The sequence below is a fragment of the Hemiscyllium ocellatum genome, chromosome 10, assembly GCF_020745735.1.
Source record: "Hemiscyllium ocellatum isolate sHemOce1 chromosome 10, sHemOce1.pat.X.cur, whole genome shotgun sequence".
Lineage (NCBI taxonomy): Eukaryota > Metazoa > Chordata > Chondrichthyes > Orectolobiformes > Hemiscylliidae > Hemiscyllium > Hemiscyllium ocellatum.
The window spans coordinates 39,889,380-39,908,183 of record NC_083410.1 but is presented as its reverse complement, the minus strand read 5'-3'; the positions used below and the strand labels follow the sequence as shown (position 1 = coordinate 39,908,183).

The following is an 18,804-nucleotide window of genomic DNA, read 5'->3' as shown; positions in this document are numbered from 1 at the left end:
CACGATTTTTACCACCACTAGTGGCTGGACCTTCAAATGCCAAACTCCAAAACACAGGAATTCCCTTCCTGAACCTCTCCACCTTGCTAGCTCATTTTGCTTCTTTAGAATTCCGTTATTCTTAAAGCAGCTTTTGTTGAAACACTCCCCACCTTTAAACTACTAGCAAGGATTCCCCTAGCTGCGTTGCATTCTCAGCTAATGGAGTTCTGCCATATGCAGGACAGAAATAGTGGAGTAACCTTGTGCCAGATTTCCTTCTACCACTACTTACGTTCCTTTCTCTGTATTCCTAGAGACATTTATTTTTGATATGCACCTGTGCTGGTTATGCAGGCAAAGGAATGACAGAGACAAAATAAAACTGCAGATGCTGGAATCCAAGAACACAACAAGCCAGGCAGCATCTGGAGGGAGAGAAGTCAACATTTCAGCATAACTCTTCTTCAGAAGAAGGGTTACACTGGAAACAAGGAATGACAGAAGCAGACATATGGCACAATCTCACAAACAGTGTGAAAAAACATAAGAACAAGTTACTTAGAATCCAACTTGGAAAATGGAACTAAAGGAACAACAAATGATTTCACCACTCCCATCAAAATGATCTCAATTTTAATATCTTCCATTGGGAGATATAGCATAAACTTAATTTTGATGCTTCAATTTAAATCTAGTTTGACCGAAAGAAATCTTCCAAGAGTGAAGGACAATCTTTTGCTGTTGAATTAAATCCTTTGCAAACACACAGTAAACAATGATGTTATACCAGTACTTGATTGCATTGAAGACAATAAATGATATTGCAATAGTGAGGTACATACATATATATCCCTAATTTCATTTATTGCAATTTTGGGTTTCTGGCTTTGGAGTTAGCATTCTGTGGGTGTTGTGTGTGCATGAAGTTAAGAACGAAAATGAATGTATTTCTGTAGTTATGGTCATTTCTTTTAAAACATTCTTTGAGTTCTGGTCTAACACTGAAAGGGCTTTTTGTACACCATTAATGGATTAATTTGCTTACTTTAGATGGTTTTGTAATGCAGCCAGGTAAATAATGGGGCCTCAAGGCTTGTTAGAGACCTTTGAATTTTTTTTGAAGTTTAACATATACAAGGGTGAAGACTGTATCAGAGAAATCAAAGAGTAGGCATTATTGAGTCTATGCCTAATTGACAGAATCGTACAAGTGGAGTCCCACAAGTGTTTGTGCTGCATCCTCAATCTTTTACAGTTTACATCAATGACTGAGACAAGAGGCACAAAGGCATGGTAGTTAAATTTTCAGATGTCATCAAGATACATAGGGATGTATCAATAAGAGTAAGGATGCTGCAAATGGATATTGATAGAGTTTTTTGCCATTCATACAATCTATCCAATAGAGCATAATATGGGAAAAAGTGAAGTTGTTCACATGAAAAAACAGAGTATTACTTCAACAGAGAACAATAGAGGCATCTTGGTGCTTGAATGCATGAGACTCAAGAAGTCAGTATGTAGGTACAATATCAAATAAAAAGACCAATGGGACACTGTCCTTTGTTAGTAGAGGAACTGAACCGACAAGATGCACTGTTTCAGTTACACATAACATTTGTGAGACAATATCTCAAATACTGTGTGCAGTTTTGGGCTTATTTAAGGAACAATGTTAATTCAAAGTTTGGGAGATTTGTAGCTCGGATGCTCGTTGTTGTGGTTCTGTTCGCCGAGCTGGGAATTTGTGTTGCAGACGTTTCGTCCCCTGTCCAGGTGACATCCTCAGTGTTTGGGAGCCTCCTCTGAAGCGCTTCTGTGATGTTTCCTCCAGCATTTATAGTGATTTGTATCTGCTGCTTCCGGTTGTCAGTTCCAGCTGTCCACTGCAGTGGCCGGTATATTGGGTCCAGGTCGATGTGCTTGCTGATTGAATCAGTGGATGAGTGCCATGCCTCTAGGAATTCCCTGGCTGTTCTCTGTTTGGCTTGCCTGATAATAGTAATGTTGTCCCAGTCGAATTCATGTTGCTTGTCATCCGAGTGTGTGGCTACTAAGGATAGCTGATCATGTCATTTCGTGGCTAGTTGGTGTTCGTGGATGCGGATCGTTAGCTGTCTTCCTTTTTATCCTATGTAGTGTTTTGTGCAGTCCTTACATGGGATTTTGTACGCTACGATTGGTTTTGCTCATGCTGGGTATCGGGTCCTTCGTCCTGGTGAGTTGTTGTCTGAGAGTGACTGTTGGTGTGTGTGCTGTTATGAGTCCTAGGGTCGCAGGAGTCTGGCTGTCAGTTCAGAAATGTTTTTGGTGTATGGTAGTGTGGTTAGTCCTTTGGGTTGTGGCATGTCCTCATTCCGTTGTCTTTCCCTTAGGCATCTGTTGATGTGTACATGTAGTGTACAAAATCCCATGCAAGGTCTGCACAAAACACTACATAGGACAAACAAGATGACAGCTAATGATCCGCATCCATGAACACCAACTAGCCACAAAACGACATGACCAGCTATGCTTAGTAGCCACATACTCAGATGACAAGCAACACAAGTTCGACTGGGACAACACTACTATTATCGGATAAGCCAAACAGAGAACAGCCAGGGAATTCCTAGAGGCACGGCACTTATATACTGATTCAATCAACAAGCACATCGACCTGGACCCAATATACCGCCCACTGCAGTGGACAGCTGGAACTGACAACCGGAAGCGGCAGATACAAATCACTATAAATGCCAGAGGAAACAGCACAGAAGCGCTTCACAGGAGGCTCCCAAGCACTGAGGATGTCACCTAGACAGGGGACGAAACGTCTGCAACACAAATTCCCAGCTCGGCGAACAGAACCACAACGAATAATGCAAATGCACTGCAGACAGTTCAGAGAAGATCTGCCAGTTTAATACCTGGAATGAATAGATTGACTTTTTGGGATAGACTGATATTCTAAGCTTGTTTCCACTGGAGTTTAGAAGATGGACAGGTGACTTGAACGGATCATATGTCTGGCACAGCAGTGAATCTGCACAGCTACTGCCTTTGCTGTTTGTTCCAAGTACTTCTGGACATCGAATGTTGCCAGGGTTGGAGGATTTGAGCTACAGGGAGAGGCTGAATAGGCTGGGGCTGTTTTCCCTGGAGCATCGGAGGTTGAGGGGGAAACCTTATAGAGGTTTATAAAATCAGGAGGGGGAATGGATAGGGTAAATAGGCATGGAATTTTCCCTAGGTTGGGGAAGTCCAGAACTAGAGGCAAGATGTGCATGTATGGAATGAGCTGCCAGAGGAAGTGGTGGAGGCTGGTACGATTACAACATTTAAAAGGCATCTGGATGCTTTCATGAATAGAAAAGGTTTTGAGGGCTATGGGCCAAGTGCTGGCAAATGGAACTAGATTAATTTAGGATACTGGTCAGCATGGACGAGTTGGACTAAATGGTCCGTTTCCATGCTGTACATCTCTATGACTCTATGTAAGATTTTGCATAATTTTACAAGGTAGGTATGGAAAGAATGCGTCATCTTATAAGGAGTCCAGAATTGTGGGTCACTATTTTAAAAGTAGGGGTCACCTCTTTCACACAGAGATGAGGAGGATTTTTTTTTCTCTCACATAGGATTGTGAGACTATTTTTTTCTGCCTTAAAAGGCAGTCAAGTGGGGGTCATTAAACATGTTTTACAGCAGATTTCAATACACACTTGTTTGACAAAGGATCAAAAGTTCTTAGATGTAAATTGGAACATGGAATTCAAACCACAAACAAATCAGCCGTGATCATATTGAATGGTAGTGCAGGTTCAGGGGGTCAAATTATCTACTTCTGCTCCTATCTGGTATATTCATAAAGAGGTGACTGGTGTATAAAAAGAGAAAAATCAATCATTTTATTTCCATCTTCATAAAACAGCAAGTAGACTTTGAAAAGCCAGTTAATAAGGTGCAACAGAATAGACTTAGTGGCAAAATTGAACTTCATCAGACCAAAGTGGCAGTGGCAGAATGGACATCAAAGTCAGTCAGTAACAAAAAGCAGAAAACCAAGATGAGTGGTGGTTTTTGCAACCACGCCCCTGCCCTCACCAGGCCCAGTAAATTTAAAATTACTGACGTAACTAGGGTGGAGAGGATACAATTTCAGCTTGATGACATGAAACTGCAAAATACAGTAAAAATAAGAAGACTTTTAAGAGTCATAAATGTGAAGGTGCTGGTGTTGGACTGGGACGGACAAAAATTTTTTCAAAATTCACACAATACCAGGCGATCACTCAACAGGTTTACTTGGAAGCACTAGCTTTCGGAGTGCTGCTCCTTCATCAGGTAACTGTGAAACAGGATCATAAGACAAAGAATTTATTGCAAAAGATTACAGTGTCATGCAACTGAAATGATATATTGAACAAACCTAGATTGCTGTTAAGTCTTTCATTTTTTAGAATGGGTTTCGGGTTTCAGGTTTCGGTTCATTAATATGTAAATCTCAGAACTACTGCTAAGTCACATTCTCAAGATAACTTAAGGTTTTATAAAAAAAGATAACAATTCAGCTCAGACAATGCATTAAAACATTTATGAAGCGAAACCTGCAATCCATTCTAAAATATGAAGGACCTAACAGCAATCTAGGTTTGTCCAATATATCAGTTCAGTTGCATGACATGGCAACCTTTTGCTATGAACTCCGTGTCTTACGATTCCCTTCCAAAGCTACCTGAAGAGGAGCACTCTGAAAGCTAGTGCTTCCAAATAAACCTGTCAGACTATAACCTAGTGTAACAAGAGTCATAAAGACATGTAGCATGGAAACAGGCCCTTTGGTCTAACTCGTCCATGATGACTAGGTATTCTAACCTAGTCCCATTTACCTGTGTTTGGTCCCTATCCCTTTAAACCTTTCCTATTCATGTACCCATCCAAAAGTCTTCTACATGTTGTCATTGTATCCGCCTCTACCACTTCCTCAGGCAGCTCATTCCAAATATGCACCATCCTCTGCACGAAAAAGGGTTAATAAAATATGATGCAATGCAGTGTGAAGTGATGCATTATGGGAAAGAGGGGTGAAATCATATAAATTGAACAGTACCAACTTTGAAGATAGCACAAATTAATAAAACTCTTTAAAGAGGAGCATGTAGAATCCTTGGGGCTTTATAATCAAAGGCACAGAACACAAAAGTAAGCAAACTACATAAAGTCTTTGTGAATAATTGGTTAAGTCTTTGCTGCAGTGATGTGTCCTTGGTCCCACAATCTTAACTGGTGCCTTGATATCCCATTCAACTATCCCCACATTTATGCAATATTTCCATGGCTACAGTACAATTTAGGAGAAATGAGAAATTAGTCAAATATATGTACATATGAGAAAAGACTGCACTATTTACTGAAAACCTTGAGGTAAAAGAATCAATACAGAAAAATCGATATGAAACCAGACAAGATGCCATGTTTATCATGTGTAGTCAGACTACCAATTCTGTTCAACAGTTTTGGTCAGACCAAGTACATGGGTTTTAAAAATAACACAGGAAGGTTTCATGCACTTAAGTGCACAGTTATGTTCAGAATTGGATATGCACTGTAATTTACATTAAAAAATTCAAAGGGCATGGATTAAGCAAGCAGTGTTCAGGTTGGAGGAACTCTGATATTTCAGAAACAGTCCACAAGATTAGGGAAAAAAGACTAGAACATGATCCAGATTTTCCAAAGAGGTAAAAACAATGACTGCAGATGCTGGAAACCAGATTCTGGATTAGTGTGCTGGAAGAGCACAGCAGTTCAGGCAGCATCCAAGGAGCAGCGAAATCGACGTTTCGGGCAAAAGCCCTTCATCAGGAATAAAGCCAGAGAGCCTGAAGCGTGGAGAGATAAGCTAGAGGAGGGTGGGGGTGGGGAGAAAGTAGCATAGAGTACAATAGGTGAGTGGGGGAGGGGATGAAGGTGATAGGTCAGGGAGGAGAGGGTGGAGTGGATGGGTGGAAAAGGAGATCGGCAGGTAGGACAAGTCCCGACAAGTCATGGGGACAGTGCTGAGCTGGAAGTTTGGAACTAGGGTGAGGTGGGGGAAGGGGAAATGAGGAAACTGTTGAAGTCCACATTGATGCCCTGGGGTTGAAGTGTTCTGAGGCAGAAGATGAGGCGTTTTTCCTCCAGGCGTCTGGTGGTGAGGGAGCGGTAGTGAAGGAGGCCCAGTACCTCCATGTCCTCGGCAGAGTGGGAGGGGGAGTTGAAATGTTGGGCCCCGGGGCGGTGTGGTTAACTGGTACGGGTGTCCCGGAGATGTTCCCTAAAGCGCTCTGCTAGGAGGCGTCCAGTCTCCCCAATGTAGAGGAGACCCCATCGGGAGCAATGGATACAATAAATGATATTAGTGGATCACGGACCTCCGTGACTACCAGGTCAGGTCCATGTCTCCCTACAACCCACCCTCCCATCCTGGCACTTTCCCCTGCCACCGCAGGAACTGTAAAACCTGCGCCCACACCTCCCTCACCTCTATCCAAGGCCCTAAAGGAGTCTTCCACATCCATCAAAGTTTTACCTGCACATCCACTAATGTCATTTATTGTATCCGTTGCTCCCGATGGGGTCTCCTCTACATTGGGGAGACTGGACGCCTCCTAGCAGAGCGCTTTAGGGAACATCTCCGGGACACCTGCACCAATTAACCACACCGCCCTGTGGCCCAATATTTCAACTCCCCCTCCCACTCTGCCGAGGACATGGAGGTCCTGGGCCTCCTTCATCACCGCTCCCTCACCACCAGACGCCTGGAGGAAGAATGCCTCATCTTCTGCCTCGGAACACTTTCAACCCCAGGGCATCAATGTGGACTTCAACAGTTTCCTCATTTCCCCTTCCCCCACCTCACCTAGTTCCAAACTTCCAGCTCAGCACTGTCCCCATGACTTGTCCTAACTGCCTATCTCCTTTTTCACCTATCCACTCCACCCCCTCTCCCACTCACCTATTGTACTCTATGCTACTTTCTCCCCACGCCCACGATCCGTTAGCTTATCTCTGCACGCTTCAGGCTCTCTGCCCTTAGTCCTGATGAAGGGCTTTTGCCTGAAACGTCAATTTCACTGCTCCTTGGATGCTGCCTGAACTGCTGTGCTCTTCCAGCACCACTGATCCACATTTTCCAAATGCAAGGGAGAAATTAAAACTGCCAATTCAACCATGTTCAACCACCATTGCAAGAGGACAGGATGAAGCTAAGAAACTTGCTTAATTTTCTGTCAACTTAGATTCTGCAACACTGACCCCTGCTACTCCTCTCTTATATGCTTTCTAAAATTAGTTATTGAGTGAACCTGCACCTCTGAAGGAAATAACCAATTAGGACCAAAACAGAAAATTGTAATAATAATTGCAGACAGAAATGGTCTACCGATACATAATTGAGCTGTCCTAGAATTATAGGATATTTTGCAACTAACGCACAAAGCAACATCAGTGAATGCTGAATCATGAAAATATGGATTTGAGGAATGATGTGAAAATAAATCATTTTACAGCGAATACGTCTGGAATTTAAGGAGAAAATCAGTGTTAAAAAAATCTTTTCAACTTTAAATAAATTGCTAACTCTGTAGTTAGGGAGTTGTATGCGGTGTGTGCACAGAAAGAGTTCTATTTAATAAACTGTATTTTCTTATTGCATGCTTTCTTCGAAATCTCAAAACTCAGCACCTTGTTAATTCAATGTCTATGGATACAAACATGAAGTGATCTTATATGCAACAAAACTTACAACGTTGATTTGAAGAACCAAATATCTGAAATATAATCACATGAATTTTTAACTACATTTGTAATATATATGATTGTTATCATCCTTTTAATATTTTCATACTGCTAGAACACAAATTTAAATGCAAGTTTAATTTGGTATTGTTTTGGTTTGGTTTAGTAAAATGCAAGATATACAAATAAGAGTAGGGCCTTGGGTAGCGTTGGAAAACAGTTCAGGTACGAAGTTCTTTGAAGTCTGCATCACAGAGATAGCATGGTTAAGAGGCATTGAGTATGCTTGCCTTCATTATTCAGATCTCTAAGTACAGGAGTTGGCACTTTATGTTGAGGTTGTACAGGATTTTGGTGAGGCCTCTTCTGGTGTACTATGTCCAGTTCGGGGTTTCCCGGTTATAGGAAGGATAATATTAAATTCGAGATTTTACCAGGATGCTGCTGGAAATGGAAAGTTTCAGTTATAAAGAGAGGCTGGATAGGCTGGGACTTCTTTCACTATAGTGTAGGAGTTTGAGAGGTGACCTCAGAGAGGTTTATAAAATCATGAGGTGTATAAGGTAAATGACAAGTGTCTTTCCCTAGAGTGGGGGATTTCAAAACTCGGGAGCGTGTTTTTAAGGTAAGAGAAAGATTTGAAAAAGACATGAGGGGCAATTTTCTTCAGCAGATGGTGGTTCATTGTGAAATGGATTTCCAGAAGAAGTAGCGGGTGCGGGTATGGTTATATTGTTTAAAAAACATTTAGAGAAGTACATGAATAAGTGGTTGGAGTGATATGGGCCAAGCGCAGGCAAGTGGGACTATTTAGTTTGGGATTATGGTCAGCATGAACTGGTTGGACAAAGGGTCTGTTTCCATGCCGAATGATTTTATGACTCTGTATCCCGACTACATATTCAGAACAATTTACAGGTTAGTGAAATAAATCAGCAAATTTTTTCGGACAAAATTTTAATTCAAGTCCCATCTGGGAATTTTACCTGAGACCAAGTATAATTATGAGATTGCTGTTGAGATACCTTGACTGAATGAGGAATATTAGATGGTGCTAGGAGAGGTCTTTGGGGTACCACAAGACTCCCAGGATGAACCATTTTATTTAGTTCCTTCCTTGTCACTTCCTCTGCACCTTCTGAAGCAGGGATGTTTGTATGATGGGCAAGAGAAACCTGAATTCTACTTTCTGCACAAAATGGTTTCTGTTGCATAGCTTCTTCTTGTTGCTGATGCAATTGATTTTGCTGGTACATTTGCCTATAGTGCGGCTGATCTTGGTAGAAATACTGAGAGGGTGCAGCCATCTGAATATGCTGAGATGGGTGGGATTGTTCTTGAGAGTACTGACGCGACTGCTGCATGGTCTTGTGATTTTGGTCTCCATGATATGGTGGTGGTGGCTGCATCTGTGGCTGCATGGGTTGCTGCAACTGACACAGAATCTGCTGCGATTGACAGAATGGAGCTGAATGCATGTGGCATTGCTGCTGCTGCTGCACTGAACTGTGTTGTTGTGACTGCTGATGTACAAAATATTGTTGTTGTGGGAGTTGCTGAATCTGCTGAGACAACACCTGTTGAGCCTGCAGCTGTTGAACATGCGATTGCTGGTGTTGCAACAACGACTGGTGTTGAGGCATTTGCGGCAATTGCTGGTACTCAAAATACATCTGCTGTTGTTGCTGCTGCTGCTGATACTGGATAGCTTGTAACTGCTGCTTTGATTGTGCAACTGGAAACCCACAATGCATTTGCTGTGTTAAGGAATGTTGGAATCTCTGCATTGGATGAACAGCAGCTTGTTGTTCAGCTGGAGGTTTTTGGGACAGCAGTTGCCGAAGTGTGCTGTCACGCGCACTCTCAACCATGGCAGTCTGACTTGGTTGGCTCGATGCTACATTATTAGCCTGTTGCATTCGGAGGTTCTGATTTGAAAAAACCTGCGTGAAGGAGTCCAACTTGTGCAAGACATCACTCGTCAACTTCTGAGAGGTGGTGTCATTGGCTGAAGACGAATACACATAAGAATATCCATCTGGAGCATCGGTCTGAGCATTGGACGTCCATATCATAGAGGAATTATTAATGTCATTCTGCATTTGCACATGGTTGCCAGCATTAGAATGAGGCCAATTGTTTGGATGAGATGGCTCTATCCTAAGGCTTTTCGTAACAACTGGCATCGTTCCTGCTACTGCAGCTTCCCTTGAATGTGGGGGAAAATGTGGAGAAGGTGGAGAAGTCTGAGATGTATCCATGCCTGTAGATCCATAGCTATGATTCATATTACCACTCATGTTGGTCAGAGGGCTGGACTGTGGCTGTTGTGGATAATACAAATTTTCTGTGCTGTTCACAGCATGATTTGTCTTGTACAAGGGTTGGTCTCCCATCATTTGTTCTTAAGGCAATTCAATCTTTAAACCACAATATGATTTCCAGGCCTGTAACAAAACTTAGAAATAGCAAAAAGAAGTTTTGAATCCACAAGTTCCCTGAGAAAGTTTTTCTTTAAGCCACAGTGGATTTCAAATTTTTAGTACAATTTTCCTTCTATTTCAAGTGGTCAACGCAGGATCTTGTCCTCGAGTCAAAATGAATCTTGATTGATGCATCACATCTTGATAAAAATTTCCACGACACATCTCAAAGTTGTCCATTTAAGTAAACCATCAATATACCTGTAATATAAATGAAATAAAGGTCAGGAGGTGACGTCAAGCTTAACATGTAACAATTTTCTATTCATTAAGGCAAAGGTCGTTCATGCTATTGAGTGGTGGCAGTCAACCTTTGTCAGATACCTAGATCAGGTAGAGCATAGCCAGAAGCAGAGTCAAACTATGTCTACTTTATTCCAATAAAACACCTCAGCCCAAGTTTACTAACAGCATCTGTACAGCACTCATGAGACATGCTTACTATTCCCAATATTAGTTATTATTTGGTGATTGCTAATTAGTACAAATGTTATGATTATCAGACCTTACACAATATCAACTAGTGAGAGACTTGCTAAACCATTTGTTTAAGTCATTCTAAACAGCGTACTGTGAGGAATTGCATTTCATCGACCAGATCAGTTTCAGTCCAAATCTCAGAGGTGAAATATTGGTATCTAGCCACCTGGCCCACATAGTGCACTTGCAAATGTCAAGTACTTCAACAAATCTCTATGAATAAACTGATAGTATACTGCAGTCAAAACCAGCCAAACCTTTATGAACTGAATGTTTTGAGACAATCATAGATTCTGTTAGCGCACTGCTTTAAATTATTACAATTTATTATTTAAATTATTTAAACAATTGCTGAAAGAAACAATGGTTTCAGTTTGCAATAGAAATAGTGACCAGGCTATCAACACACCACTGTTGGAGAATAAATTTGATATGAATTTCTAGATCCTACATATTCACAGTTAAAACTCGGAAATCGGTAAGTTGCTTACACTCCCTGACAAACTTCACTGCACCGATCCCTCACCAAGAAACCAGACACAAAGAAATACAGTGGCATGAAACTTCAGCTCAAACATCACAGATACCACCATGTGGGCCAAGGAAAATGAAAAGTCATTAGTAAAGTGCTATAAAATCTCCCTCACACTGAAAATAAACTTTTAAGATTGCACAACCTCTCCTGACAGTTAAATTGTTATTGGAGATTTCCTTAAAACAAATTTTCTTGACTTCTTCTTTCTGTACCTATTCTCTTTCTTTTATTTCACTTTCTGTACATAATTCGGCATTTAATCAACAATGCTAATTAGTAGTTCCTATGTGAGACAGTGGGTATATCAGGAAGAATGGTTCAATCTGATTAGTTAACAACAGAGCTTTTGTAAATGTCCCTGAAGTCCTCTGGAGGGCACCACACTGTTTCCAATTTCAAACATCCAGGGTAAAAGTGCATAGAGAGCTTGTGATCACATATAAAAACAGCTTGCACCGTTCATTTACAATAGAGAGCACAAAAAATAGTGACTAACCACCTGCTGTTCTAGTAAAAAATATTAACTGCACTAGATCACAGAACAAGAATCAGGGTTTTGTGACATCGATGAAATGTAAACTAAGGTTCTGAGGCAGTTCAGTTGCCGTCTTCATCAAGGGAGATAACAGCTAGTCAAGTCTGATTCAGCCAGAAATCTAACAATGAGAAAAGCCCACTGAACACACCAGAAACTCTCTGCAATCTATTATATTAACGTACTCAGCATTAGCTCATCTCTCCTCCTACATGATCTCGACAGCTTCAACAAGATTAATGATTACAGCGCAGGAATTAACAAAGTATAATCGCAAGCTCAACCTGCTCAACCCTTTGTTTTATTTATATTAAATTAAATTTTACAAAACTTAAAATGGACAACTACATGGTTACATTTTACCTTGAACAGATTTCAAAATTCAAAAAAGAAATCTGCAGTACTTAAAACACAATGAATACAACATAATGGTAAAAATGAAAATAGCAAGATGGAAAAATTGCCATGTATACAATCCTGTTCTTAGCAAAGTAAGACAGTGAAAGTCATTTTTTAAATAAAATATTTATTTTCATGAATATAAACAAATCTTTGTAGAATGCGTCATCCAGTGATACCATATAAAATACTCACTAACTGGAGTGACTTTCATGCCCCACTCGGCTGGCAAAGATGATGAAAAACAGATGGATATTCTTCAGTACCGTGGGGATGCTGCTTGGCATTTACCTCACATTTAAGAGCTATCATTGCCTGTAATAAAATTCACAGAGCTTGTTTACTTTCCTGTCTGCCATTATGTCACATACAAAAATGTTCCAAACGCTAGATCAGTTGCTAGCAAAGGTGCATGGATAATAAACAACATGAAAATCTTTTAAATGGTCAAGTCAGCATTTCAGAACATGTTACAGTGGTTAAAATTAAATGAGTAGCTCAGACAATAACAGGCAGCAAAAATGTACATTTACATTTAGCTTCACCATACCACAACACCTGCTTTGGACAATTTTTGGGCAAATAATTTGCATATGGACAATCCACTGAGAAGTGAAGATATTAACTGAATAATAATAATGCCTCTTGTCTGAAGACAAAAATTTACAAAAACTTCCTAATTACCTTCAGCAGAGGTTCAGTATTCAAGTATTCAAAGTCTGCACTGGGATGTTATTTATAGACATCATAACTAGGATTGTTTCATTTCTTAGTTTATCAAAATTCCAATCACTGTGATAGAAACTTTCGATACGACCAACTGTGTGACTTTATAAATTCTCATTTAGTGTACATGACTGTGTTTGCATGCCAATACACACAAAATAGGGAAAGAATGACTTACAAACAATTCAACTTCCATTTTACACCAGACAAATCTTTCTTTGCAGAACAAACAATATTACACTGAATCAGCAACATGAAGGCTGTTGACAATTTGGTGACGTAAAAAGTGAGTGAACATAAAATACTAAGAGTTGGCCAATTTGCATGAGCATGAATTATTTTCATTAAGAACCAGGTCCACAAAAATTGAATTGCCCAACTGAATTTACATATTCACGTATATACAATATTGTGTGCATATATTCGTATATCAAACTGCCAAAGACACAAACTGTGATTCTTACAACCACTGGATTTGCAATTAGTCATGCAGTGTGTACAGTACGATCTTTGGTGCTGAAATTCACCAAAGATCCTTTGACAGCACGATCGAAACCCACTCCCATCCAGAAGGATAAAGGCAACATGTACTTGGGAAAATCACCGTCTACAATTTCCCTTCTAAGCCACGCACGATCCTGACATGGAAATATATTGTCATTCCTTCACTGCTGCTGGGTCAAAAATTAAATGAAAGCAAGTTTTAAAAAAGCAACTCATTGAATTGTGATCCAAGCTGGTGCTATCAAACTGTGTTTCTCTGGAATTCCCATTTAATAGCATTGATCCTTTGCAGCACTTGCCCAAACTTGAATGTGATCACTCGCTTTGGAACTTGAACGTGACAAAGTCCTACACAGGCCATGGGTGTTGTATAAGGATCTGAAAGGGTTAATACTATGTTTTGTCTTCAGTACCACTATGATGATGTCATTATGGGCTTGGAGGTTGTGGAGAACAGCTTCAGATCTCTAAGGAAGAACTGGTGCATGGGAATTTGGCTTCAAGCGGGGCAAGAATAGCAACTCAACATTTCTAGACAAAGACATTTCAGCCAGGAGAAAAGGTTAAAAAGGTGGGAATGGAGCAGTATTCGTTAAAGAATAAATTATAACTGTGAAGAGGGATTATACACATACTGTATTGAACCATCCAATTATGTTTTATGGATTGACAACAGCAACAAAAAAAAGGTCAGCACATCCAACAGGACTAACATTATCTACAAGGTACCCTGCAAAGACTGTGAAAAAACACCACATCGAACAAACAGGAAGCAAATTGACCATATGTGTACACGAACATCATCTCACCACGGCCAGACACGACCAGTCCTCTCTCATTTCCAATCACACAGACAACGAAAGGCACAAATTCAACTGGGACAAGGTAACCACACTGGCACAGGCTAAACAGGGACACGGGAGAGAATTCCTTGAAGCCTGGCACTCCAACCGGAATTCAATAATCAATAAACCCCAAATACAAACCACTCAGATGCAGAATCGGAAGTACCAAAAAAAGAGACACATAAATATCAGGTGTAAGAGACCACCAACAGTATATCAAAGACACATTGACGATGTCACCTAGTGAGGCGGCGAAACGTCTGCAGCAAAATCACACCAACTCAGCAAACGAATCTACGACCTCATCCACAACGTGAGCTACAAACCTTCGCAAAAACGCTAAAATATGGATATCAAAAGTGGGGGAAAATAAGAGAAACGCAGTTTGATAGCACCAGCTTGGATCACAATTCAATGAGCTGCTTTTTTTAAACTTGCTTTCATTTAATTTTTGAGGTTTTTTTTACTGTTAATAAAAGATTGTTTTCACAATGCTCTCTTTCATTCACTGGTGACAATCAGTCTGTACACTCTCTTTAAACGTGTTTTATTCCTCCTTCGAAAGGGGATTTGCAGAGAACAGCAAACGGAAGACATCCAGATATGACTCCTTTCTGGGACTTCAAAGTGGGGAGACAGAGTACGACAGCAAGAACTAGAGCGTGAGCATGAGAGAGAGACTTTTGATGCTTTCTCTTTGCAGGCTAGCAAAGACTGGTTCTCTGCTGCACTGCTCCCACACAAGCCTTCAGCACCAAGACTGGAACCAAACATAACATGGCTGTCAGGCAATCGTCCTTTGGTTCATAATCCATTGGCCCGTGAGGTCTGTTTATTTGTTCTCATCGTCCCAAAGGAAAACAACATTGCATACGATTCTCAGTTGGCTCTAATGAACATAATATTTAAATCAGCAGGCCATCTCTTTGCACAGTCTCCTTGGTTTAAAACAGGGTCTTCCGCTTTTAGTCCACAGTCCAAAATAAAGATGATGTGGCCCTAACAATAAATAGCCTCCTATCACTAGGTGGCAGTAACTGACCATCCTGCTATCAAAGGCAAACTCACAGTATCACACCTCACATGTCCACCACCTTTTTTGCCATTTACTCTCTCTTCCTTTTGCTCAAAACGATTTCCAATTCCAGTCCACAACCCTTGGTTAAGGTATATATCTGACAAGTCCAATGCACTCCTGGCTGGCCTCCCACATCACATCTTCTGTAAGGTCGAGGTCATCTAAAACTCTGCTGTCTGTTGACCTACAATTCTCGCATTCGGGTGATCTTCACAGATTCCCATTAAGCAATATCCCAATTCAATTTTCCTTTCTTGTTTTCAAATCCTTCGATGGGCTCCCTATCTCTGGAGTATCACCTCACCCCACAACTCGCCAAGATATCAGTGTTCCTCTAATTTTGGCTTCTTGTGCATTTCCAGACCATGCCTTCAGTTGTCTAGGCCCAAGCTCTGGAACTGCCTCCTTAAATCTCTCCAGTTCTCTCATGTCTTCTAAGACGTTAATAATCTACCTCTTCAATTAAGTTTTTGCTACTTGCCCTGATATTATCTTCCATATTTTAGCATCCAGTTTTGCCTTGCTGTACTCCTATAACTAAACTGGGATATTTTAATCTGTTGAAGGCACTTAATAAAAGCTATTTTTTAAAAACTTAGAAAATTTCAGAAACCTGATGAGGTCAAACTAGAATAGGCAAAACCATGCAACTCTCCAACAACCACATCCTATATGCTTTTTTTGCCTTGTTATTTTCAATTATGTTAATTTCTGTGCCTACTCTGAAGTGCACAATTATGGTTCTGTTTGAACACCCAATTCTCAAGTACAGGAAAGACAACTTAGTGGCATAATGTAAAGACAATCTCTCCCTCAATTTCAGCAAAACGAAGGAGTTGTCATCAAATTCAGGAAGCTGAGTGGAGGTCACGCCCCTGTCCCTATCAATGATGGTCGGTGAGAATTTCAAGTTCTGAGAAGTAAATTCACCAACAATCTGTCCGAGTCCATTCACAACGACACTCCAGTCAAGCACAGCAGTGTCTCTATTTCCTCAGAAGGCTAAGGAAATTTGGCATGTCCACAACAACTCTCACCAATTTTTATGGATACACCACAGAAGGCATCCTATCCAAATTCATCACAGCTTAGTATGGCAACTGCTCTGCCCATGACCGCAAGAAATTGGAGAATTTCAATGCAACCCAGTCCATCATCAAGACCAGCCTTTTCTTCCTTTGACTCCATCTACACTTCCCACTGCCTCAGGAAAGCAGCCAATGTAATCAAAGATCCCTCCCACCCGACAGAAGATACAAAAGTTTAAAAACACATGGCAACAAGATTGTCCGCTGTTACAAGACTTACGAACACACCTTTTCCTGAAGAAGGGCTTATGCCCAAAATGTCGATTGTCCTGCTCCTCGGATGCAGCCTGGCCTGCTGTGTTTTTCCAGCACCACATTTTTCAACTTATGAACACACCTCTCAGATATTAAAGTTGATCTTTCTCTGCACCTTCTTTGTAGCTGTAACACTATATTCTGCATTCTGTTCTATTACGCTGATGTACTTATGTAGCTATCATTTGTCTGGCTAGCACGTAATCAATACTTTTTACTGTACCTTGATACATATGACAACAAGAAATCAAAATGTATTCTGCTCTGCCTTTTTTTTCAAAGAAATAAGATTTCACAATCCTCATTTTTGAGGGTCTCCACCACCCTGACTATTCTCTTATTTTAGACTCCCAGGCAAACTCTCAACGCCTGCTTGCTTTTTAAAAATTTTCAATTCCACTTCTATTCTCATTTCTTCCTCCTCTTCTTGAATAGATTTCCAACTACACCACTTGTATTACAGTAGCTTTTTGTACCTTTGATGTCTCTCATAAAAAAAGGTGTTCTGCACTCGAATCAAATACCTATGTTACATTTGTGTCCTGCTCTTCACATCTTTAGTGATGAACACAAATACATTCCACATAACAGTGCTGATACTTCAAAGTCCTCATGAACCAAGTATTCCACTGATATGGACCATGGCCACTGTCTATGAAATTATTTACAATTTGCAATACCTTAGGATTCATTACAGCAAAACTTTCTCAAGGTTTATTTCCTAATTTCAACAGCTTCTATCGCTTCTTGCTTTCTGTTCTTCATAACTCCCAATCCTCCACTCCTCGTATAGCCCTGTTTCACTCCCCGCAACCCCTCTCATCATTTTTCTTACTACCCCATTGCTCTTACAAATTTGTCGTACTGAAGAGACTTGGGGATTCAGGTGCATAAATCTTTAAAATACCACAAACAGGTGTAGAAAATAACAAGGCTAATGGGCTACTGGCCTTTATATATAGAGAACTGGAACATTACTAAGCAGAAGTTACGTTGCAGTGGGTTGGACCCCATTTGGAGTACTGAGAGCAGATATGGGAAGCACACCTTCAGAAGGATATATCAACCTTGCGGGGTTTCTAAAAGTGTACCTGGACTTCAGGGGTTAATTTGTGAAGAGAGATTATATAAATTAGGCCTATATTCTTCAGAATTTATGAGATTAAAGAGTGATCTATCAAAGTCTTCAGGATATTAATAGGAAAAGACAGGGAAAATGGAGATAAACTATTTCCACTGGTTGGAGATTCTAGAACTAGGGGTAATCGTCTAAGAATTAGAGCCAATCATTCAGGAAAAACGTTAGAACATTGAACATCACAGCGCAGTACAGGCCCTTGATGTTGCGCTGATCTGTGGAACTAATCTGAAGCCCATTGAACCGATACTATTCCATTCTCATCCATATGGCTATCCAATGACCATTTAAATGCCCTAAAAGTTAGCAGGTCTACTACTATTACAGGTAGTGCATTCCACACCCCTACAACTTTCTGAATAAAGAAACTACCTCTGACATCTGTCCTATATCTATCACCCCTCAATTTAAAGCTATTTTCCCTCATGCTAGCCAACACCATCCGACGAAAAAGGGTCTCACTGTCCAACTATCTAACCCTCTGCTTATTTTCTATGTCTCAATAAAGTCACCTCTCAATCTTCTTTTCTCTCATGAAAACAGTCTCAAGTTCCTCAGCTTTTCCTCAAGACCTTCCCTCCATACCAGGTAACATCCTGGGAAATCTCCTCTTGAACCTTTTCCAAAGCTTCCACAAGCTTCTTAGAAAGCGGTAACCAAAACTGTACAGAACACTTCAAATGTGACCACACCAGAGTTTTGTACAGCTGCAGCATGATCGCATTATTCCAAAACTCAATCCCTCTACCAAAAAAACCAACACACCATATGGCCTCTTAACAACCTTATCTACTGGGTGACAAGGATCTATATACCTGGACACCGAGATCTCTCTGCTCATCTATACTACCAAGAATCTTACCATTAGCCCAGTACTCTGCACTCCTGTTACTCCTTCCAAAGTGAATCCCTCACACTTTTCTGCATTAAACTCTATTCTCCACCTCTCAGCCCAGTTCTGCAGCTTATCTATACCTTTCTGTAACCTACAATAT

The 18,804-nt window shown here is 40.6% G+C and overlaps 1 protein-coding gene across 8 annotated transcripts in view; it reads right to left on the bottom strand.

Moving 5' to 3' along the window:
• The window catches only part of LOC132819732 (transcriptional-regulating factor 1), a 278,026-nt gene that overhangs the window by 64,228 nt on the left and 194,994 nt on the right, over positions 1-18,804 (bottom strand). For 5 of the 8 annotated variants that reach the window (XM_060831421.1, XM_060831428.1, XM_060831420.1 and 2 more), the window contains exons 3-4: positions 12,371-12,490; positions 8,730-10,427 (exon numbers count right to left, since the gene is read on the bottom strand). In XM_060831421.1, coding sequence (XP_060687404.1) covers positions 8,730-10,142 — 1,413 coding nt within the window. In that variant the 5' untranslated portion in view covers positions 10,143-10,427; positions 12,371-12,490. The remainder of the gene's footprint in view (positions 1-8,729; positions 10,428-12,370; positions 12,491-18,804) is intronic. The other 3 variants (XM_060831424.1, XM_060831426.1, XM_060831427.1) reach the window with 2 other exon arrangements.